This window comes from Acanthochromis polyacanthus, chromosome 11 (assembly GCF_021347895.1).
Source record: "Acanthochromis polyacanthus isolate Apoly-LR-REF ecotype Palm Island chromosome 11, KAUST_Apoly_ChrSc, whole genome shotgun sequence".
In the NCBI taxonomy this organism is placed as follows: Eukaryota; Metazoa; Chordata; class Actinopteri; family Pomacentridae; genus Acanthochromis; species Acanthochromis polyacanthus.
In genome coordinates, this window is record NC_067123.1 from 19,657,792 (window position 1) to 19,680,532 (window position 22,741).

The 22,741-nt window shown below is 40.3% G+C and overlaps 2 protein-coding genes across 2 annotated transcripts in view; both read right to left on the minus strand.

Annotated features, from left to right (window-relative positions):
- Positions 1 to 18,905, minus strand: part of LOC127536032 (uncharacterized) — a 62,375-nt gene extending 43,470 nt beyond the window's left edge. The window contains 1 exon segment of the mRNA XM_051955235.1: positions 17,905 to 18,905. The gene's annotated coding sequence lies outside the window, so the exon portion shown is untranslated.
- On the minus strand, positions 11,494 to 17,393 carry LOC127536028 (CMP-N-acetylneuraminate-beta-galactosamide-alpha-2,3-sialyltransferase 1-like). Its single transcript, XM_051955229.1, is given in 6 exon segments — positions 11,494 to 12,165; positions 12,488 to 12,607; positions 12,703 to 12,748; positions 13,304 to 13,405; positions 13,407 to 13,481; positions 13,571 to 17,393. Coding segments are annotated over 6 exon segments (759 nt in total). The 5' UTR covers positions 13,819 to 17,393; the 3' UTR covers positions 11,494 to 11,997.
- Positions 18,906 to 22,741: the final 3,836 nt, after the last annotated feature.

Genomic DNA, 22,741 nt, shown 5'->3' on the forward strand with positions numbered 1-22,741 from the left:
CAAATTCAATATATACACAAAATTAGTAAATAATTAAAAAAAAACAATTAGTAATTTCAAACCAAACTACAAAGAAAACTAACTAAACCCCACATCAACCTTAACCTAAAGTGCTGTAGTGCTTAAAGTGCTTAGATGTTAAGGTGCTATGAGTCTAAAGTGCGACCGCTGTGCAAAATGGCAAATGGTAAAGTGCTTTTAAAGTTCCGACTAAGGTAGATGTTGTACTACAAAACACTTAAACCCCTGACAGCAATCACATCGCTGAACTCAACCAAAAGAACACTACAGACATAGAAAGGGCTAACAATGTAAAGGGCAGGGGAAAATCAAGTAAAAACAACTATTTTTATTTAAATCTCTAAAATGACAAAAACTCTAATTTAAGAAGAAAGCCAATTAGAAGCTTAATGAAATTTTCAAGAGAATAAGAAAAAGAGCTTATTGAACAGCAGCGGCCAGCTTAAGAACACAAAATAGTAGTTGTGAGAATCAGCCGATCACTTTTAAAACTACTGTTAGTGCATCAGTATAACAGATTTACCTTAGCACAGACAGAACTCGGCTCCACACCACCAGCTCACACTAGAAGTTCTGAGCAACGCACTGGAGTAGCCCCATTTCTCCACTAAACCATTGGATTAAAGAAAAGGCAATTCAATCCAGAAACTAACATTTAAATCTAAACAAATACAAGATAATAGGCTGTATTTACTCATATTAAACATCACACGACTGCACCCAAGCTCTGAACTCCCAGACGCCGCATTCTACACCCCTGTGTTCAATCTGTTGATGAAATAGCGTGGGGCCAGGGGTGAGACGGAGCGGTGCGTTCAGGGCCCCTCCGAAACTACAGTAACCCACCCGGTTACACTATGTTTACAATCTGATGTTTGTAGTGATTCATTTAACTGTATGCCATCTTCTCTGTTTGATGACTAGTGTCATATAAGCCCATACAGGCTGGGCACTTAAATGGGTGCATGACACTTAAATAAAATATATTCATTCATTCATTCATTCCTGGCTATCTGGTGGTGGTTGCACCCTTCCTGGCTGAGAATCTGTATCTTCAGGCATGTTTCCTGTGTTAGGTTAGGTGAACTTTACCAGTGTCATCTGCAACAACTGAATTATTTTCAGATTCCCAATTTACGTTGAAAAGTCTGTCAAAATCCAAATCACCCCATTCTGTGATTTAAAAAGAAAAAATAGCAAAAACACACTGCAGTAAACACCTGATACTTTAACGGGACAACTGCTGAGGGCTCATGCAACTGGGATGTACTCATGTCGTGTTCAACCTTTATTACATAAATCATAACGGAACATTATGTGTGCAGGTGTCCTGTATGTGTGCTACACTCACGTGGCTCTCAGTGGGTAGCAGGTTTTAAAAAAGATAGCCCACAGTGATAAACATGGTATACACTTTGATTACTAGGTAGCATCGCAACACTAAATCCTGTAATGATAGTTGTCAGAATTGTCCCACTGTGCTCCATTAAAACACTGAGAGCACGACTTTCTGAATCAGTGAGCTACAAAATATATAAAAACAACATTTAGATTCAGGTATTACAAAAGCAGGGGTGAGTAATGTTCGTGATCAGTCGTGTCTGTGACCATTTTAGTGATATTTTGCAGGTGAAACACCTTCAAAGGGCTCCTGTTTGTTGTGTTGAGGTCAGTAAGTCTCTGTCCAGAACTTCCTGCCACAACAGATTCACTTTCTGTGATATTGTGAAAAATCCTCCTGTGGAGAATAACTTCCTTTAAAACAGTCAAAGAGTCCAAACCAAGCTGGGCTTAATGGCAGTGATCTGGAGGAGGAACAGACGGCCAAGTGACTGGAGGTCTGTAGCAATGGCCAACTCTGGAGCAGGGTGGAGGTCAGCCAGGAACAGTGGAGGCATGAACCAACTCAGCAGCTGACTCAGGACCAGCTATGGTGACTTGGGAGATCTTGAGAGAAGTCAACCAACTTTGGGGCTGACTCAGGGACAGATTTAGGAAGTCCAATTAACCAACTCATTAGTAAAACCAAGAAGGGGGCAGTAATTCAGTGGCTGGACAACTCAGGAACGGTACTGAGCAGGGCTTAAGGTCTGACCATGAGACCGTGGCGCATTTAGGGCCTGAATGTGATCTCTTTCAAATTAGATAATAATCTCCTCCATGTGGAATCTAGTCTTCGCTTGGTCTATTTTTGCTCAGCATATGCTCGAACAGTTCAGCAAAGAGAACCAAAAAGCAGAATGCAGAAGTCAGGTTAAAAAAAAGCAAGAAATAAATTTTAGTAACAGCAAACTAGTACCTGATAACAAAACTATGCAGGCAAACAAGTTGAGGCAGATTCCAGGATACAAAAAAGATCCAAACACAATAAACAGAGCCAATGCAGAAAAACACAGCGCTGGAAAGCCGTTACAGACAATCCAGAAAAGAACAAAGGGGCTACATGGGAGAATATGTATGAGGTTGGCCTGGTTGGAAAAACCAGAGTCAGGAGAAACACTGGTAAGAATGGAGAGAGCCATTGAGGACCTCTGCTGGGTGGGAGGAGTGACACAAGAAACAACCAGGCTGAAGAAATCACTAAAGAAGTCAATGAGAAAAACCCTAAATCATGACAAGTTGTATACACTTAAAATATTAGGTGTCTTTTTAACGTGCATATGTTTAGATTTAGTGCATGTACACACATTTCAAAATTTAAAAATAATGAAAAGAACATCCCACCCGCACTAAGGGGTTTTTAAACCCATTTTTAAGATTCCTCACTTTCCTCTGTCAAAACATGTAGTCTAAACTGTAAACAGATCAAAGAAAGGCTGGGTTCCTGCTCACTGCAGCAGAGTTGCTTTCAGCCGCCCTTAAACTCCTGATGCAGATGCATGTCATGTTTGGTCTCTTGTAGGAGGTGCAAGATCCTATCACCATTGCAGATCAACTTTATTATCAAAGCATAGAGAGAGCAGAGAAAGATAGACACACTTCAAGTAAGCTGAAAGAAAGTGGAAAATACACTGCCAGTCAAAAATTTGGACACCCTTTCTCATTCAATGTTTTTTTTCTATTTTTACTATTTTCTACATTGTAGATACAGACTCAGAACTATTTCTGAGTCTGTTTGTTTTTGTTTTCAGTGCTCTGTAACGTCTGCCTGAGGTCAGAAGTTCAAACAGGTGATTTCCAGGGTGACATCGCCATACTGAGGACATCAAAACTATGAAGCAAGATATGTGGAATTATATAGCAAACAAACAACTGTGAAAAACTTTAAATATGTTTTATATATTAGATACCTCAAAGTGGCCACGCTTTGCTTTGACGACAGCTTTGCACACTCTTGGCATTCTCTCAATAAGCTTCATGAGGTAGTCACCTGAAATGGTTTTCACTTCACAGATCTGCCTGGTCAAGGTTAGTTTGTGGAATTGCTTGCTTTCTTAATGGGACCCCCAGTTGTGTTCTGCAGAAGTCAGGATGACAGCCCTTTTTGAGCAGCTAAGCAAAGACAAATGACAGTACCTCATTACTGAAGGTGAAAAAATTTTATGTATCCCAAAGGGCAGTTGCAAAAACCATCAAGCACTATGACGAAACTGGCTCACATGAGGACCGCCCCTGGAAAGGAAGACCAAGAGTCACCTCTACTGCTGAGGATAAGTTCGTGAACCATGGAGGAGGAGGTGTGATGGTGTGGGGGTGCTTTGCTGGTGACACTGTTGGGGATTTATACAAAACTGAAGGCACACTGAACTAGCATGGCTACCACAGCATCCTGCAGCGACATGCCATCCCATCCAGTTTGCATTTAGTTGGACCATCATTTATTTTTCAGCAGGACAATGGCCCCACACACACCTCCAGGCTGTTTAAGGACTATTTGACCAAGAAGGAGAGTGATAAAGTGATGTGTCAGATGATCTGGTCTCCACAGTCACCTGATCTAAACCCAATCCAGATGGTTCGGGATGACTTGGACTGCAAAGAGAAGGTATAAGGGCCAACAAATGCTCAGCATCTCTGGGAACCCCTTCAAGATTGTTGGAAAACCATTTCAGGTGACTACCTCATGAAGATTATGGAGAGAATGCTAAGAGTGTGCAAAGCAGCAATCAAAGCAAAGGGTGGCTATTTAGAAGAATCTAAAATATAAAACATATTTTGACTTATTTGTTTCTGTTTACTTCATATTTCCAGATGTGTTCATTCATAGATTTGATATCTTCAGTGAGAATCCACATGGTAAATAGTCCTGAAAATAAAGAAAACTGAAAAGGCCTCCACATTGCGTTGCCCAGAAGAGCACAATTTTAAGCCAGTGCTGGTGTGTAATTCAAAGAGACCAACTTATCTGCACAATTTAAGATCAGTTAAGACTTGCTGCTGATGCTTTATCTGTTCTGAAGCTGCACTATTCACTCTGCATGCAATCTTACCCAACTGTGCTAGAATCAAATTAGGCAGACAACAGAGCAGATTGAATAAAAAAACAAACAGGTGAAACAGTCATATGAGAATGCTGCAGATGAAAATAATTCAACTTTCTGTACAAGAACAAATATTGCTGGACGTTTGTCCACAGAGCTTCAGTAATTGCAGCTGATCCAGAATGCTGAGTCCTAACTAACACCCAGAAACTGGACCATATTACAGCGCTGATCAAATCACTATATTGGCTTCCTGTTAGTCAAAGCATAGAGTGCAAAGTCTTACTCCTGGCTTACAAAGCCCTGAATGGTCTTGGACCAAAATACATCCTAGATGTATTAACTCAAATCAAGCATCCAGAGCCCTTGAGTCATCAGATACAGGTTTACTGTAGTGATGTTACGCTCGAGCCAGTTTGCTCGACACAGTGCCGAGCTTTTGAAGCAGAAGTGTTCCGAGACGGTGTTTCGATCCCTGCTTCAGCACACCCACAATCACGTGACTATCGAGAACGAGGCCTCGTTACGCACATCGCGTGTCGCGGTGCTTCGAGTTTGTGGAATTGCTTGCTTTCTTAATGGGACCCCCAGTTGTGTTCTGCAGAAGTCAAGATGACAGCCCTTTTTGAGCAGCTAAGCAAAGACAAATGACAGTACCTCATTACTGAAGGTGAAAAAATTTTATGTATCCCAAAGGGCAGTTGCAAAAACCATCAAGCACTATGACGAAACTGGCTCACATGAGGACAGCCCCTGGAAAGGAAGACTATGGGTGCTTTCACACCTGTTAGTCCGTTAGAGTGCTTTGGTTGGACCCAAAAGTTGTTACAATGTTGCTAATTTCAACTGGTTCGGTTCGCATTCACACCAGTGTTTTCGCAGTTGAACCAACTACGATGAATGTTATATCTCCCCCTAGTCGTTTGGCGGCGCTGTTCACAAAAATAATGACGTAGGTGAACGCTGATTGGCGCAGCATGTGAAGAGGGAAAAATCCCAGAAGAAAACAATAGGCTGTGTTTATTCCATGGATTGAGGTTTATTCGTAAACAATGAACTATGTTCTCCTGTTCCTTCTTGTTGCCATATATTCATATCATTGCTTTATGCAGCAAGCACAAATACTGCTGTTGTTCCAGCATGAAGCTCGCATTCGGTACAAGAACATTACACAGTCGTTTTTGGCACGGAGAAGATGCATTGCAAGACGTTATCGTTATCCCAAAATTCCCCGTGCAGGTTGCTACGGAAGCTCCCGTAGACCAAAAAGTCTGCTGCGCCATCAAGCCGGTCCGAATGGAGACAGGTTTGTGTTCTCACCAGGAGCGAACCGAACTGGAGTTCACAAAGAAGCGGACCGAGACCACCTTCGAGAGGTGGTCTCGGTCCGGTTCTTTAGTCCGCACCAAAAACATCTGGTCTGCTTTCACACCAGCCCAAATGAACTGTACTTGCTGCTGTTGTGGACTCCAGTCCGCTTTAAGCGGACCAAAAGGCGTATGTGTGAAAGCACCCTAAGTAGGCAGCCTGATAAGGATCACTGTCTATGCAAGTTGAAGTAAAATCCGTCGAAATATCCTACTCTTCATCCTCATCAATTGTTTATTGCATCTTTCCCTACAGACACCAGGCTTTGCTGCAGGGCACTGGAGCTAAACTGCTCCGTCTGAGTCAGCTGTCATGCCACAGCTACCTGGAAGCAGTGCTTGGTCCTGGTCATGGATGACGAACTAAGTCTGTTCCCAGAAGGAGTGGTAATGAAATTTCTTTGGTGGGATGAACAAAAAAAGGTATTTGTTCACTCCTGATGGATGATGATGCAATCGCAACGATTGGTGGATTTGTCGGCGTGGCTTAGTGAACTCAGCCGTCTGCCCAGCGTAGCACAGCCCATTCTTCACACACACGCAATGACAACATTTTATTAGGTGATAAACAAGCTTTTCGCAGCGTTTGACTGGAGATTTCCTGCAGAGAGGCATGGAGCACTCATGCTGGTCAGATTAGTTTCTGAGTGGGTTTAGATTCATGCATCACACACAAATTGTCCCCAGACGATCCAGTTGCATATTTTTGAGACGTCATAGACACCGGACCAGGACGTTAACCTACATAATTCATTGTTTTCAAGAAGCTGATTTATATAAAAATGATACAACACTGATTTCCATGAGATTTCAGGTAAAATGAAGGAGGAACCATGAACACAGATCACCTGTACAGCATTTTATTAGGTCACCCTGTCATTGTTTAAACGTTTGGAGTTCATAGTAAAAACTGATCAATGTGTCTGACAATACTTTATTAAATCAGTGTCTTTCTGTTTCCGCCTTGACAGACTGAAGGCTGGACTGCTGGAAACCGCTCATCTTGACTGCTCCTATGCTTGTCTGGTTTCCAGGGAAGGTCCAGTCTATCTATAAATGGCCTTTTGTTCTCCGGCTGCACGTTCACCCCACTCCTGTGAACGCGTTATTTCAGGCACACCTGAAGAGATTTGCGTCAATTTTGCTCAAGCTTTTACTCGGACAATGAACTTGTAACAACGGTCAAACCTGTAGTGGCAGGTTTTCTTCTTTCATCCTTCCTGGTGTGGTGTGTGTGGTATTTGAGCAGGTGATGCCAATCCGAAATCACCAGACGAGATTCACATGCAGGTGGGCGTGATCGGCTGCAGTTGCCTTCCTCCTCTGAAAAAAGCCAGACACAGAGCACTACCAGATGCTGGATTGTTGAACAACCGCAGTCAGTTTACTGATCCCTGTTCTGGCCATGTCTTTTGTATGTACCTCAGCTAACTGCTGTTTTTTGTGCTCTACTTTTGAATGATCCATTTGCTCGTAAATGCTTCACCTGGATTCTCTGTTCTCCACTGTCAGTCTAGACCCTCTCGGGTCACCACCCGAAAATCACCACTGGCTTCAGTGCCTGCCTCACCTCTGTCATTCACCACTCCACACACCACCTCTATCTGCATCGTCCTTCTCTGCTTCCCCTCGTGCCTGTAGTCAGCTAAGTTCCATGCTCACTCCGAGTCCAGCCACAGTATAGTTGTGTTGGTCTGTAGGTGTATGTCCTTGTGAGTGTTTAAATCCAGTGTCCTGTTCTGCTGTTTTGACATCGAGTAATATTCCTGGTAATTAGTATTCTTCTTTATAATTTTTGTAACTCGGTTCAACCTACCCAGGTCAGTTGTTCTCTTTCTTTGTTTTGAGACTAAGGGTGTTGTGTACCAGTTTATCCCCCATCAGTCCCACTGGGGTCTCCGTTAGCTTCACTTGCGGCAACTGCTTCTCAGTTCCGCGGGTTTTAAGTAATACTTTCAGATGTAGGTTTTTTTCTGGTGATTTTTGTACATTTATGTTTTACTCCAAATGTCTGTCTGCTGTGTCCCTATACCAGTACTATAACAGAACTAATAGAATCAAGCGGCCAAAAGTCACTGTGACTTCATGCATGTTTTTGGCTGTACCTGCAGAATTCATACATTAATTAGACACACTTGTCTACCAGGATAAAATGACAAAGTGAAAGCATTTTATATCAAAAAGGTCAACATTAGAATTCATTGTGACCACATCATGTTCTGCAAAAACACTTTTCTGGCCATTATACAACACCGAAACTTATCAACAGAAGAGGAGAATATGATCATGTTAATCATTATCTGCCTGCATGGTGATATTATTGTAATCATGAATTATCTGGACTTTCTTTCCAATGTACTTCAGTATTGCAGCCTCAACTTGCCTAAATTCTGCTATTTCCTGCAGCGAGGCTTTTAAGCTACATTCCATGTCAAAGCAATTACAAACACCTGTAACTGGTTGGTTTAACTTACACTAAATCAGTAGATGAAACTACATCATAGTTTCTGTTAAGGTTTGACTGCTGTCTCAGCAGGTAAACTGTCATATCAGACACTCAAGGGCAGAGATTTGGATGTTTTGATTCTTCCTTTTCCCTCTGTCTACCTGATCTACAGGATGCATTTAAAACAGAGCCCTGTGAAGGCCTGGTCATTTTTCTTTGCAAGTGCATCAGTTTGGCTGCCATATTACTTTTATAGTTACCGTATGTATTGTGTTTGGATGATTGGAGGGTTCCTCAGTTTGATTACATTTGGTGTGCAATTAATGTTTCCACTGGAATCTAATGTCACACATAATCAACTCTGAGCAGGTGCAGATAGAAGGCCTAAGGGCAGCCGAGGTGTTCACATCTGAGACAGGACTGGTTGACCTGCTTGTACAAACCCAATTCCAATGAAGTTGGGACGTTGTCCATCCATCCATCCATCCATCCATCCTCTATACACCGCTTTATCCTCATTAGGGTCGCGGGGGGTGCTGGAGCCTATCCCAGCTGACTCGGGCGAAGGCAGGGGACACCCTGGACAGGGCGCCAGTCTGTCACAGGGCTACATATACAGACAGACAATCACACACACATTCACATCTACGGGCAATTTAGAGTAACCAATTAACCTCAGCATATTTTTGGACTGTGGGAGGAAGCCGGAGTACCCGGAGAAAACCCACGCATGCACAGGGAGAACATGCAAACTCCATGCAGAAAGATCCCAGTCCCAGGCCGGGATTTGAACCGGGAATCTTCTTGCTGCAAGGCGAAAATGCTAACCACTCCCACACTGTGCAGCCCCAAGTCAAAATATGTTTTATAATTTATATTTTGCAGCCCATACCGGGAAATCAACATACAAAATTCTGATTGTCGGAATATGACTTGGGAAACTTTTCAAATCAATATTGAATGTGACTATGCTTTCTTTTTAAACACCACAAGCTGCTTTCTGTACACATGCACTCAGCTTTTCAAGGTGCTTGGTCAGTATGGTGTTTCTGCCACAGTTCTCTTGTGAACTGAAGCTGTTTCAGTGTCTCCTGTCTGGTCATGAAACCCAAGTCTGATGAACATGATGGGGCCATACCAGTCATAGCAGGACACTGGGCTTTTCTTGCCACTGATTATAGTACTATGAGTCAAGCTGGACAGTTAGGTTTGGTGTCACGGTGGTTAATGTATTACTGACACCAAGCAAAAACCTTGATGAAATATCATGCATAAAGGCCTCTACACACTGTGCGATTTTAACAGTTTTACAAGTTCACAGCGTGCTACACTGTACAACAGGAATCTAATAATCTTTGGACGCAACGTAAAATTTGCTCTGTGCAGACTGCATGATGAAAATGCAAGTTGAATCTCAGCCTATGATGTACGTGAGTTGATGTGAGTCCACAAGAATAAAATATCATGTTTGTTTCTTTTGCTTTATTGTCATGAGATCAAAAGTACAGTTATGAAATGTGAAGCTCTCTTTTAACCAAATTGCTGTTTTTGCCAAAACTATCACCACATCCCCAACCATAACAAGCTATTTTTGTAGTATTACCAAAACAAAGCTTAGCTATAGCACCAGCAGATGATAAAATTCACATCGATGAGCTACAACATCACAACCACTGACAAATGAAGCACATAACATTGATCATCTCATTACAACGCAATGTTCTGCTGGAAAACCTTGGATCCTGGCAATCATGTGGATTATAGTACTATGAGTCAAGCTGGACAGTTAGGTTTGGTGTCACGGTGGTTAATGTATTACTGACACCAAGCAAAAACCTTGATGAAATATCATGCATAAAGGCCTCTACACACTGTGCGATTTTAACAGTTTTACAAGTTCACAGCGTGCTACACTGTACAACAGGAATCTAATAATCTTTGGACGCAACGTAAAATTTGCTCTGTGCAGACTGCATGATGAAAATGCAAGTTGAATCTCAGCCTATGATGTACGTGAGTTGATGTGAGTCCACAAGAATAAAATATCATGTTTGTTTCTTTTGCTTTATTGTCATGAGATCAAAAGTACAGTTATGAAATGTGAAGCTCTCTTTTAACCAAATTGCTGTTTTTGCCAAAACTATCACCACATCCCCAACCATAACAAGCTATTTTTGTAGTATTACCAAAACAAAGCTTAGCTATAGCACCAGCAGATGATAAAATTCACATCGATGAGCTACAACATCACAACCACTGACAAATGAAGCACATAACATTGATCATCTCATTACAACGCAATGTTCTGCTGGAAAACCTTGGATCCTGGCAATCATGTGGATTCTACTTTGTCCAGTACTTACTGTGAAGCTCTTTGAATGTGAGAATGATTATTCACAACATGCTCAAGTTCATGTATTCATGTAGAATATTTATCATATGACTTGATCAGTTTTTGACTGATCAAAATGATGTAATTTTTAATGTCATGTCCATGTGGAATTTACAACAGCACCTGCGAACAATTCAGGCAAGTTGATACTGCTCAGATTTTTTTAAATATTATTTTTAGCCTGAGGTGCATTTATATGATGTTCAAAATTCAAAGAAGTTAAATTAAGTCATGGATTAGGGTCAAGGTTGCCTGAGGTGTAGTGTGACTCTACTGCACACATTCAATATCTTATCTTCCAGTTATTACAAAAAGTGAAAGAGCACCCTCTGTGTATCACCATACATGATGATATTGTCAGAGGTCTAATTTTAGGCTGTTATGCACTACAGAGAAAGTCAAAGATTAGATTACAGGATTGTCACAACATGGAAAATACATAAATCTGCCCCTCTATGATGTGCATAAGGAAACAAGTTTTTTTTGTTGTTGTTTGTTTTTTTAACATTCCATTTGAGTCACTTGTCCCTTTTCTCTCCACTGGCTGGTTTCTGGTTATTCAAGTCAGTTAATGGTTGATCAGTTAAGAACTTTAGAGCATGAAACCTGTATGAACTTTCACTGAACACATCTTTGATAGTAAAATCTTGACTTTTCCAGAGCAATCTGACCTTTTGACAAAGACTGCATGTAATGGAGAAATGTGGAACTGAACATTTGCTGTTATTAGTGTGTTTCAGGAAAAAATAAATCTATTTTATTGACATAACATTTTAATGTACTTCCAGAGCACTGTTTTCAGAAGAAAGAGCTATGTTTAGACAATCTTGCAATTGAGCTTAATTCCGTTTTTGTTTTCATTTATTTGTGCAGACAGAACATTTCCACAGAGATCATATCACACAAGTTAAATACAGTGCCTTTGTTTTTAGTTATCATACAAGTCAGCTTTTGTTATAATTCAGCTCACCACTACCATGACCCCCACCTCCTCCTGTTTAAAAAAAAATTTCACTTACACATTGATTCTATAATTTCATTTACAGACGCTGATTTCCAAAGCAACATACATCTGAGAGTAGATACAACACAAGCAAAGATCTATTCAGGAGAAAACAACTTGGACAAGCATTAAAGAAGATAATAAAAAGAAAATATTTGTATTTTTTTTCTCTGTAATAGAGAGGAACAACACAAACAATAAAAGCACATGGAAAAATTTTAGCACAGCAGCTTAGCACATGTGCCCTTCTTTGTACAGGATTGACAGTAATATTCGTTCATTCCACTGAATCAGTTCCTATAGTCTCAGTTGAATGAGTTGTATATTTAACTTTAAATGATAAAAGATCAGTGCCCTGTAAAAAAATGGATTTTTTGTTCCTCAGCCAACTGCTGGATAATGTCATACTCATGCTGTCCAGGATGCTGTCCAGTTCGTAACTTTTTATTTTTAAGCTTCTCCCAGTAATGGCTCCAGTTTCCATCACTGTCTGCACCAAAACCAAACACACGGACCTTGGAACACAAAAATGAACATACAATAACTAACAAATCTGCTGCATTATGTAGGACACACCTATTTTATGAATATTTAACATTTCACTTCTGTAATCAAACTACACATACAGCAGTGACGTGGATGAGTCATAGCATTCATATGAAACTGCCTATCAAGCAGCCTATCATCTTGAATAAGAATAGGCAGTCAGATAAGCCTCATGTGGGTCATATCAGGAAGACTATCACAAACATATCTTGTTGCTTATTTTTGAGCACTTATACAGAAACTGAAAACTTTGTAGACTTCACAATTAAGAGAAATTAGAAATGAACTTACCTGATCACAGATGTGCAGCGCAAGAACCAAAGCCATAAAGCCAGTGGATGGATACCCGCCATTTTTATCCAGCCAGATGTCATGAACATACCTCATGAAGGCTGGATTGACCACCATTACCTGTTAGGAATCTGAATTAATGTTTCAACTTATTTTTTATCTATCATTACTTTTGCAGACAGCTCACTGCTGAATGCAGTGAACATAATACTCACCAAATCCTTGTTAGCTTGAACCTTGGATTTTACTGCTGCATATGATCTAGAAACAGCATGAAATGACAAAATCAAATGAACTACTTGATAGAATAATGTTGTGGGCAATCCAAAAGAAAGCTAAAAACTCACAATATGAAAACACACCTCAGGAGACATTTGAAGTAGGTTACGAGATTTCACTTCATTCATTAACTCTATGAACCCTTGGCAATTTTCTTGGTGATTTCAGTATCTTTATGTTTAAGGTTGTGTTGTGTTGTTTGTTTTTCTGTTTCATTTTCTTTATTTTTCCCTGAATAACCTTGTCTATCCAAATCTTCCATGATCTCATATGATAATGCAGTTGCAGCTTTTGGTGTAGAAGCCTTTGTATGAACAATAGAAATCATATTTACAATGAAATGGTTATGTTTTCACATGTAGTAGTAAGCCTTGAGGAATATGAAACTAAATGTCAACTGTCAACTTCAGAAAAGTGGAGTGGGGTCTTGATGATTTGCTTTCATTCATTAATGCCTGTTTGTTAGATTACACTGAACACATCTTCATAGAAATGGGGAAAAATCATATGCATGTAGTGAATAAGAATATGACTCACTTTCCAGTAAATCCTGTTGTGAAGGCCATGATGAGCCACTCAAGATCCTGTATCTTGAATGGAAACAGCACAAGATGAGTGGTGTTGTCTAAATCCACGGCACTCTGGATACATGACACGATGAGTTGTTCTGGTCCCAACATCTTCCTCATAGCCGTTGATACGACCAGAGTTCATTCTAAGAAGTACACACCAGAATACTTCTTATGTCACTTTTTAAAAAAATAGTTGATGACTAAAGAAGAGTTCTCTGAGCTTAATATTTACCTTATGACGACATCATGGAAATCTATCAGAGGTCCGTAGTGTGATCGCTTTAAATTAACAGAATTTCCCACCACAGCACAAATCCTGCAGCGGTCAGGGCTGGGTTCTGTTAGATCTGGAGTTGGTGGGAACATCTGAAACAGCCTCTCTACTGTTGTTTTATAGGTGCTGAAGCTGCGCCTTTCATTCTGTAAGTGCTGACAGAAATACCAGACATACTCTGTTGTTAAACCAGTTATCATTTGCATTATATGAGCAAACAGGCATACAAGAACATTTGTATTTCTACTTCTCTTTTACCAATGAGAATCAGTTGCTAGTTCTGAAGCTGGTTTAACTTGCGAACAGTCTAGGAGCCTGCTGCTTTTCCACAGGTTAGACACTCGGTGTGGAAAATACACCTTCTCGCCTACTAGGAGGTGGATGATGTCCCTCCTCATCCATATGTATGAGAATGAGTCAAATCAGAGTCTTTATGGAGTCACATCATTATGGCATTGCATATCTGTTCAAAGACTGGTGTCTTCATTGAACTTTCGCTGAGGACCACAGTACAAAGAGAAAGTTTGTCTTTCCCAAGACAAAAAGATTTTCTTGATCTTTAATTAGAATTCAGCCAACATTTATAAACACTGCTGCAAATGGCAATCCTGAGTTTCTGAATTTTCTGTAATGGGATCATTGAAACCCACGTGTCTTTGCCACGACAAATAATCATGCATTGTCATATATGTATATATGAATAAAAAAAATAGAACAAGTGCAGTGTTTTACATTTTCACTTAACACAGCAGGTAGGGACAGTTTGCCTCGTAAGGAAGAAAGCAGTGACAAGCTCAGATTCTTGCAGTCAGTCTACTAAGTTCCGGTGTAGATTTTGGGAGGAAAGGAAAAGGGATATATATATATATATATATGTATATATATATATATATATATATCCTGACAGAGAACCAGCTGTTTGGCTGTCGAAGGACTGCTTTAAAATTATACACTGGCTGGGTACAAAACAACCTGCCTTGGTGGAAAACAGGTTTCAGATTCTCATCTGATAACTGCAGGATGATTTTTATTGGCAGGTGAGTGACTTACCTTCCACCAGTTGAAGGCATCCTCTGACAGGTTGTAGTTCACAGACAAAAATGGGTCCACAGAACTGGTGAAACTTTGCATGAGCAACAGCTTATCTTCTGATAAACACTTCTCACAAGCACATGGGCTTTGTTGTAGAGAGTGGAACCAGACAGTTAAGTTGAAGTGGGTTCTTATGAACAGACTAACCCCGGTGAGAAACAGCAGTAAAATAAACACCTTAAATTTGGACATCTTCCTGGATTTGTTGACACTTGTGACTGGAAAACAGGTCCAGTCTGTGGACAAAATGTGTGGTGAAACGCACAAGTAAGTCTACAGTTATGAATAAATAAACACTATCACCATTTATTCATAGCCATACTCAGCAAAAGGAGTGAGAGAGCTGAGTCGTGGATTCATAATATTAACTTAAGAATAAAAACAACAACAATAATAATTAGAGATAATTGATGATGATTATTATTGTTATTAATATTTTTATTATTGGCTACAGTGTTCACTTGATTCCTGTGGGACATATTCCTACTCAGTCACAAATAAACTGATAATACATTTTTCAAATTGAAATCAAATAAAGTAATAATCGTACTTTTTAAACAAGAATCATCACTTTAAATGTGGAAATGTTTAATTGATCTCTTACCGTAAATGAGAATAAATCAAGTCCTGGAAAAAATCATAAATGTGCAAATGTTCCCTATCAGTATCAGAGGATGATAACTGACTGACAGTTTGACTTCCAGACAACTGGCTGCAACTTCTTATTTGAAGGTTTTCTGTGATGATGACACATCAGTGGCAAAGGGGAGGAGAGGTGTGGTATTTGCATATGTGCTTAACAAAACACTGGTGATGAGGAAGAACTTTTTTTTGTTTGTTTTTACACAAGTGTTGAGTTTTTAACCTTAACCTTATCTGGCATTATACAAATGATATACAAATTATTTTTTAGCTCATCACACTCACAAAATCCCCTTAGTATGAAACTGAATTTCTAACGTACCGTAAAATTAATTGATTTCTTGTTAGAAGATTCAGTGTGTGAAGAGAAAAGTTTCTTCTTAAACTCACTGAAGTCGAGAGAATTTACGGTAAAAGCATGAAAATTTAGATGAGAATCAAAAGTAAACCGGTTTAACAACCTACCTTTGCATTCTCACTGCAATTCAACCAGTCATAAAGGAGATGTGGTGTGACTCATCACCCTGATTAAACCAAACCAAATAGCGAGTTAAAACTGAACTTAAGTCTAAGAATAGTAGTACCGCCCTATTCTCTTGGATGAACCTTCTGCTACACACTTAAAATCCATCTCATGACTCTGAATTTGCAGCTCCTTCAGGCTGGAAGCCTTTCCTTCCACATCATAGTCTCACCTTTAGGAGAGAAAATACAATAAATAAATCATCACATCATCAAATTAATAGCTAGCAGTCCTGCCATTAGCATGCAGTTGAGCTCTAATCCTGGCCGGCATGCTCCCCAGGAGCCTTTCACACTGTTAAGGGCTAATCTTGTCCCATTCTTCTTGAATTACTGCTGTAATTATTCTGTTTTCTTTGGTTTACACTTTGAAACAGACCTTTTGATAATCCATCACAGATTTTCAATGGGGCTCATGTCTGTTGATTAAGCTGGCCACTGTAAGACCTGGATACTGAACTCCTGCAGCCAAGTTCTACTGGCCCTGGATGTGTTTAAGGGGCCTTATCTTGTTGAAACATACAGCTTTGACTTCAACAGAACAGTGCACATGCAGAAGGGAACATGTGGGTTTTGAGAATGGCACAATAATTGGCAGAGATGTGCCATCACAGACAGTGAGATGACCAACACCAGGAACAGTCATGCATCGCCAAACCATGATACTGCCTCCACCATGCTTGACAGTAGGTACTGTACATGCTGAAGATGATGCTTTGCCTGGCCTTCTGCATAGCCTCACATTAGCAGGTGGAAGACAATGCTGGAAACTGGACTCATCTGACCACAGAATCTTCTAATTCCTGGTTGTCCAGTTCCTGTGTGCCTGGGACCAGCAATGCGGGGCTAACCTCTGTGTGTCATTGATCAGGGGCTTCTGAAGCCATGATCTTAAAGTTAATCATGTACAGTGCTGGTGAAACACTTTACACTAGCTTGATTTGACCACTGCTGCTGAAGCAGTTGCTGAAGAAACCCTTGGGCATCCAGATCTTGGTTTTGTCTTCCAAGCTGTTGGTTTGTCGAGTGTATCTGACTGCTAAAGGACTGCAGCTGCACTTCCTGGCAAAATTAGCATTTGGTTGGATACATAGCGTTCTCTTGGAATATAAATTAATTAAGCATGGTATTTTCTATAATTCAATCAAAGCCTTATACAATGCACCAGAAGCATGTGTGCAGGTGAACAATCTGAGGACGGACTGGTTCCCTACTCCATTTGGGATAAAACAAGGAGATGTCCTCTCTCCTACTTTGTTTGCTCTTTATGTTAATGATTTGGCTCAGGAAATTAAGAGGGCTAACTGTGGAATAGACATTGAGGCGTTTAATCTCAGTATTTTATTATATGCTGATGAAAAGTTAGAGAAATGTTAAAATGGTTATTTGAAAATGAAATATTTTCCATTGCAAGCTCTATAGAGAAGGCATGAACTTTGAGACTGAAAACTATTGTGATAATGCCCGAGCAGTAAACCCCTTTAAAAAAAAAAACAAACAAAAAAAAAACGCATACACAGGTAAGTGATCTGGCTAAAATGAAAACCAAGGCAGTTATAGCAAAAATATAAGTCTTTTATTTTACAATCTTAAAGCGAATTATACAATTATATTTAATCTATAAAATATTAAACTCCTAAACAAAGTAGCCCAAATAATAAAGTAAAGTGTGGAATTTATGAAGTAAGCAAATTCAAAATATACACAAAATTAGTAAATAATTAAAACAAAAAAACAATTAGTAATTTCAAACTAAACTACAAAGAAAACTAACTAAACCCCACATCAACCTTAACCTAAAGTGCTGTAGTGCTGGGCCCGTATTCGGGCCGAAAATGGCCGGCTGAAGTTTAACGGCAAAAGCATTTTTAGCTTCAAACGGGACGATAGAAACACTATTCATCCATGGAAAGCTTAGAGTCTCATGAATCCGCCGGTATAAACCACTTTCAGATGTGATTACCACAGCGGGTAATATAAACACATTTCTAAAACAAACAACAAAAGTTTAAAGGGACACAAAGGGCATAACTTACGTTTCGATGGTCTTTTACCGGTCAACGATGAAAATAATCCACAAAAACCGGCCATAATCCAAGAGTAGTCATCCAGACAATACTAGCAAGTATCATATTTTCTCCAAAACATGTCTAGAAATAAGTAAATAATCCACAAATAGCTCGGGTCCGTGCGCGTCCACGTGGCGCATGGTGGCGCTGCGCGTTCCATAATTCACTGCGTTTTTATCCATAATTTTATGAAGCTTTCTGTTATCCTCACGATCTCGGTCAGAAAATGGCGACTGAACCCTCTGCTTTCGATCCCAACCGCATTTCAACCAATCAAGTGACTCATCGCTGCCTCCGAACCCGGAACAGCCAGCCGTTGCCGAGACCGATGGATCTGGTGACTCACATCTATTCAGTAAATTCTGAGCAAAATGACGCCGGAGGAAACGTTTGACTGACAGGGCATGTAGCCAATGAGCTTGCTGAATAGCCGAGAGGCGGGTTTTAGCGGCTCTGTGTGATTTTTCACACCTCCGGCTCTCCTGCTGCAGCTGCTTTTCTCTGTCTCCGTCTGAGCCTCTGATTCAGATCAAGATCCACACTGAAGCTTATCTGAAGTGATTTTTTTTAGTTCTTTATGAGTTTTTGGAGTGAAAATAGTGTGAAAAAGGGCTAATAAACGACCATATACCATTTTTTCACAGGGTGTACATAGGGTGTCCAAAATTGACATAATTGGGCATATTAGTACAAAAACATGTGTGAAACACTCATTTCTTGTAGTTTTGCTCTGAAATTTTGTCCTGAACTATGTAAGACCCCAGGCTGTTGCCTTGTTGTGTTTCAAGCTCTCACAGTGCTGCCACACTAATTTTCAGGTGTTTTATTAGGGAAAAAATTTAGGCGTGAATAAAATTCCTCCTAATTCAGTGTGTTCCAACATAAATAACTCTGTGCCAGTAGCACCTAGAGTAATTCTGACTGCACTGGGTGACAATGCAGGTTGTCAGCTTTCAAAGGAGACCCCAGCCATCAGGGCCGTAGCCAGGATTTTGGAATAGGTGAGGTCCATGATGCGCGCGCAAAGCGCGCGCCTAAAATTTTTCAATGTTTTTTAAAAATATTTATTTTTATACATTTTTTTTAGGCTACAAGTCACACAAGATGTTTGTTGTTTAAATATCTTTTAATGATGTGAAATCAGCATTTTCCAAACAAAAATGTATATTTTTTCAAAAAAACAAATCAACTTTTTGCATCAAAGGCTAGCTGAATCCTCCTGTGACCAGAGGCATCCCACCGTTGAAGGATATTCTCCCGGTTCACCTCCACTTTCTGATGCACATGCATCATCGCCAGGCCTGTCAGTCTGTCGTTGGACATGGTAGATCTAAGCCATGTCTTAAGTCTTCGCATGGCTGAGAATGACCTCTCACAGACAAGTCACTGGCAAGGTTAGAAATATCTTCAACATACATTGTATGTTGTCTGATGAGCCAGGCGCTCATCAAAAAAAAAAAAAAAAAGCGCCGGACGCGCTCTCCGCTGTGGATAAAAGTAATTAAACTCTTTGATCAGATGATCTGACAGGCCGAACTAGTGCCGAATTATCTAAAAAAATATATTGTGGTCACCTTGGTGTAGATGGGCGGGGATGTGGTCTACAAAGTGCTAATAATAAAAACACTAGTTTTTGAATGGGGTTTAGCCCGCTGCCAAGCGCGTCACAGGGCGCATTTGCAGTTACGTGCATCAGCTGATCAAACAGCTTTTCACCGCAACACGCACACAGGCACAAACAGAACACAAAGCCCATGGATGTTTACCACAATTTACAATCACGTTTCACAGAGAGGTTTCAAGTTTTTATGAGTTTATGTTTTATTCAGTTGGGCATATTTGGCGAAAAAAAAAAAAAACTCTGAAAAAATAGGTGAGGTCCGGACCTCGCTGACCTCATACCTGGCTACGGCCATGCCAGCCATGCCTGTACTCCAAACAGTTCAAGAACAGCATTCAATTTACTTTCTGCACATCTTCAGTAGAAATTTCAGGGGAAAATTGACCGCAGCTTAAAGGGTTAAAGTGCTTAGATGTTAAGGTACTGTGAGTCTAAAGTGCGACCACTGTGCAAAATGGCAAATGGTAAAGTGCTTTTAAAGTTCCAACTAAGGTAGATGTTGTACTACAAAACACTTAAACCCCTGACAGCAATCCCATCGCTGAACTCAACCAAAAGAACACTACAGACATAGAAAGGGCTAACAATGTAAAGGGCAGGGGAAAGTCAAGTAAAAACAACTATTTTTATTTAAATCTCTAAAATGACAAAAACTCTAATTTAAGAAGAAAGCCAATTAGAAGCTTAATGAAATTTTCAAGAGAATAAGAAAAAGAGCTTATTGAACAGCAGCGGCCAGCTTAAGAACACAAAATAGTAGTTGTGAGAATCAGCCGATCACTTTTAAAACTACTGTTAGTGCATCAATATAACAGATTTACCTTAGCACAGACAGAACTCGGCTCCACACCACCAGCTCACACTAGAAGTTCTGAGCAACGCACTGGAGTAGCCCCATTTCTCCACTAAACCATTGGACTAAAGAAAAGGCAATTCAATCCAGAAACTAACATTTAAATCTAAACAAATACAAGATAATAGGCTGTATTTACTCACATTAAACATCACACGACCGCACCCAAGCTCTGAGCTCCCAGACGCCGCATTCTACACACCTGTGTTGAATCTGTTGATGAAATAGCGTGGGGCCAGGGGTGAGACGGAGCGGTGTGTTCATGGCCCCTCCGAAACTACAGTAACCCATCCGGTTACACTATGTTTACAATCTGATGTTTGTAGTGATTCATTTAACTGTATGCCATCTTCTCTGTTTGATGACTAGTGTCATATAAGCCCATACAGGCTGGGCACTTAAATGGGTGCATGACACTTAAATAAAATATATTCATTCATTCATTCATTCCTGGCTATCTGGTGGTGGTTGTACCCTTCCTGGCTGAGAATCTGTATCTTCAGGCATGTTTCCTGTGTTAGGTTAGGTGAACTTTACCAGTGTCATCTGCAACAACTGAATTATTTTCAGATTCCCAATTTACGTTGAAAAGTCTGTCAAAATCCAAATCACCCCATTCTGTGATTTAAAAAGAAAAATAGCAAAAACACACTGCAGTAAACACCTGATACTTTAACGGGACAACTGCTGAGGGCTCATGCAACTGGGATGTACTCATGTCTTGTTCAAGCTTTACTACATAAATCATAACGGAACATTATGTGTGCAGGTGTCCTGTATGTGTGCTACACTCACGTGGCTCTCAGTGGGTAGCAGGTTTAAAAAAAGATAGCCCACAGTGATAAACATGGTATACACTTTGATTACTAGGTAGCATCGCAACACTAAATCCTGTAATGATAGTTGTCAGAATTGTCCCACTGTGCTCCATTAAAACACTGAGAGCACGACTTTCTGAATCAGTGAGCTACAAAATATATAACAACAACATTTAGATTCAGGTATTACAAAAGCAGGGGTGAGTAATGTTCGTGATCAGTCGTGTCTGTGACCATTTTAGTGATATTTTGCAGGTGAAACACCTTCAAAGGGCTCCTGTTTGTTGTGTTGAGGTCAGTAAGTCTCTGTCCAGAACTTCCTGCCACAACAGATTCACTTTCTGTGATATTGTGAAAAATCCTCCTGTGGAGAATAACTTCCTTTAAAACAGTCAAAGAGTCCAAACCAAGCTGGGCTTAATGGCAGTGATCTGGAGGAGGAACAGACGGCCAAGTGACTGGAGGTCTGTAGCAATGGCCAACTCTGGAGCAGGGTGGAGGTCAGCCAGGAACAGTGGAGGCATGAACCAACTCAGCAGCTGACTCAGGACCAGCTATGGTGACTTGGGAGATCTTGAGAGAAGTCAACCAACTTTGGGGCTGACTCAGGGACAGATTTAGGAAGTCCAATTAACCAACTCATTAGTAAAACCAAGAAGGGGGCAGTAATTCAGTGGCTGGACAACTCAGGAACGGTACTGAGCAGGGCTTAAGGTCTGACCATGAGACCGTGGCGCATTTAGGGCCTGAATGTGATCTCTTTCAAATTAGATAATAATCTCCTCCATGTGGAATCTAGTCTTCGCTTGGTCTATTTTTGCTCAGCATATGCTCGAACAGTTCAGCAAAGAGAACCAAAAAGCAGAATGCAGAAGTCAGGTTAAAAAAAAGCAAGAAATAAATTTTAGTAACAGCAAACTAGTACCTGATAACAAAACTATGCAGGCAAACAAGTTGAGGCAGATTCCAGGATACAAAAAAGATCCAAACACAATAAACAGAGCCAATGCAGAAAAACACAGCGCTGGAAAGCCGTTACAGACAATCCAGAAAAGAACAAAGGGGCTACATGGGAGAATATGTATGAGGTTGGCCTGGTTGGAAAAACCAGAGTCAGGAGAAACACTGGTAAGAATGGAGAGAGCCATTGAGGACCTCTGCTGGCTGGGAGGAGTGACACAAGAAACAACCAGGCTGAAGAAATCACTAAAGAAGTCAATGAGAAAAACCCTAAATCATGACAAGTTGTATACACTTAAAATATTAGGTGTCTTTTTAACGTGCATATGTTTAGATTTAGTGCATGTACACACATTTCAAAATTTAAAAATAATGAAAAGAACATCCCACCCGCACTAAGGGGTTTTTAAACCCATTTTTAAGATTCCTCACTTTCCTCTGTCAAAACATGTAGTCTAAACTGTAAACAGATCAAAGAAAGGCTGGGTTCCTGCTCACTGCAGCAGAGTTGCTTTCAGCCGCCCTTAAACTCCTGATGCAGATGCATATAAT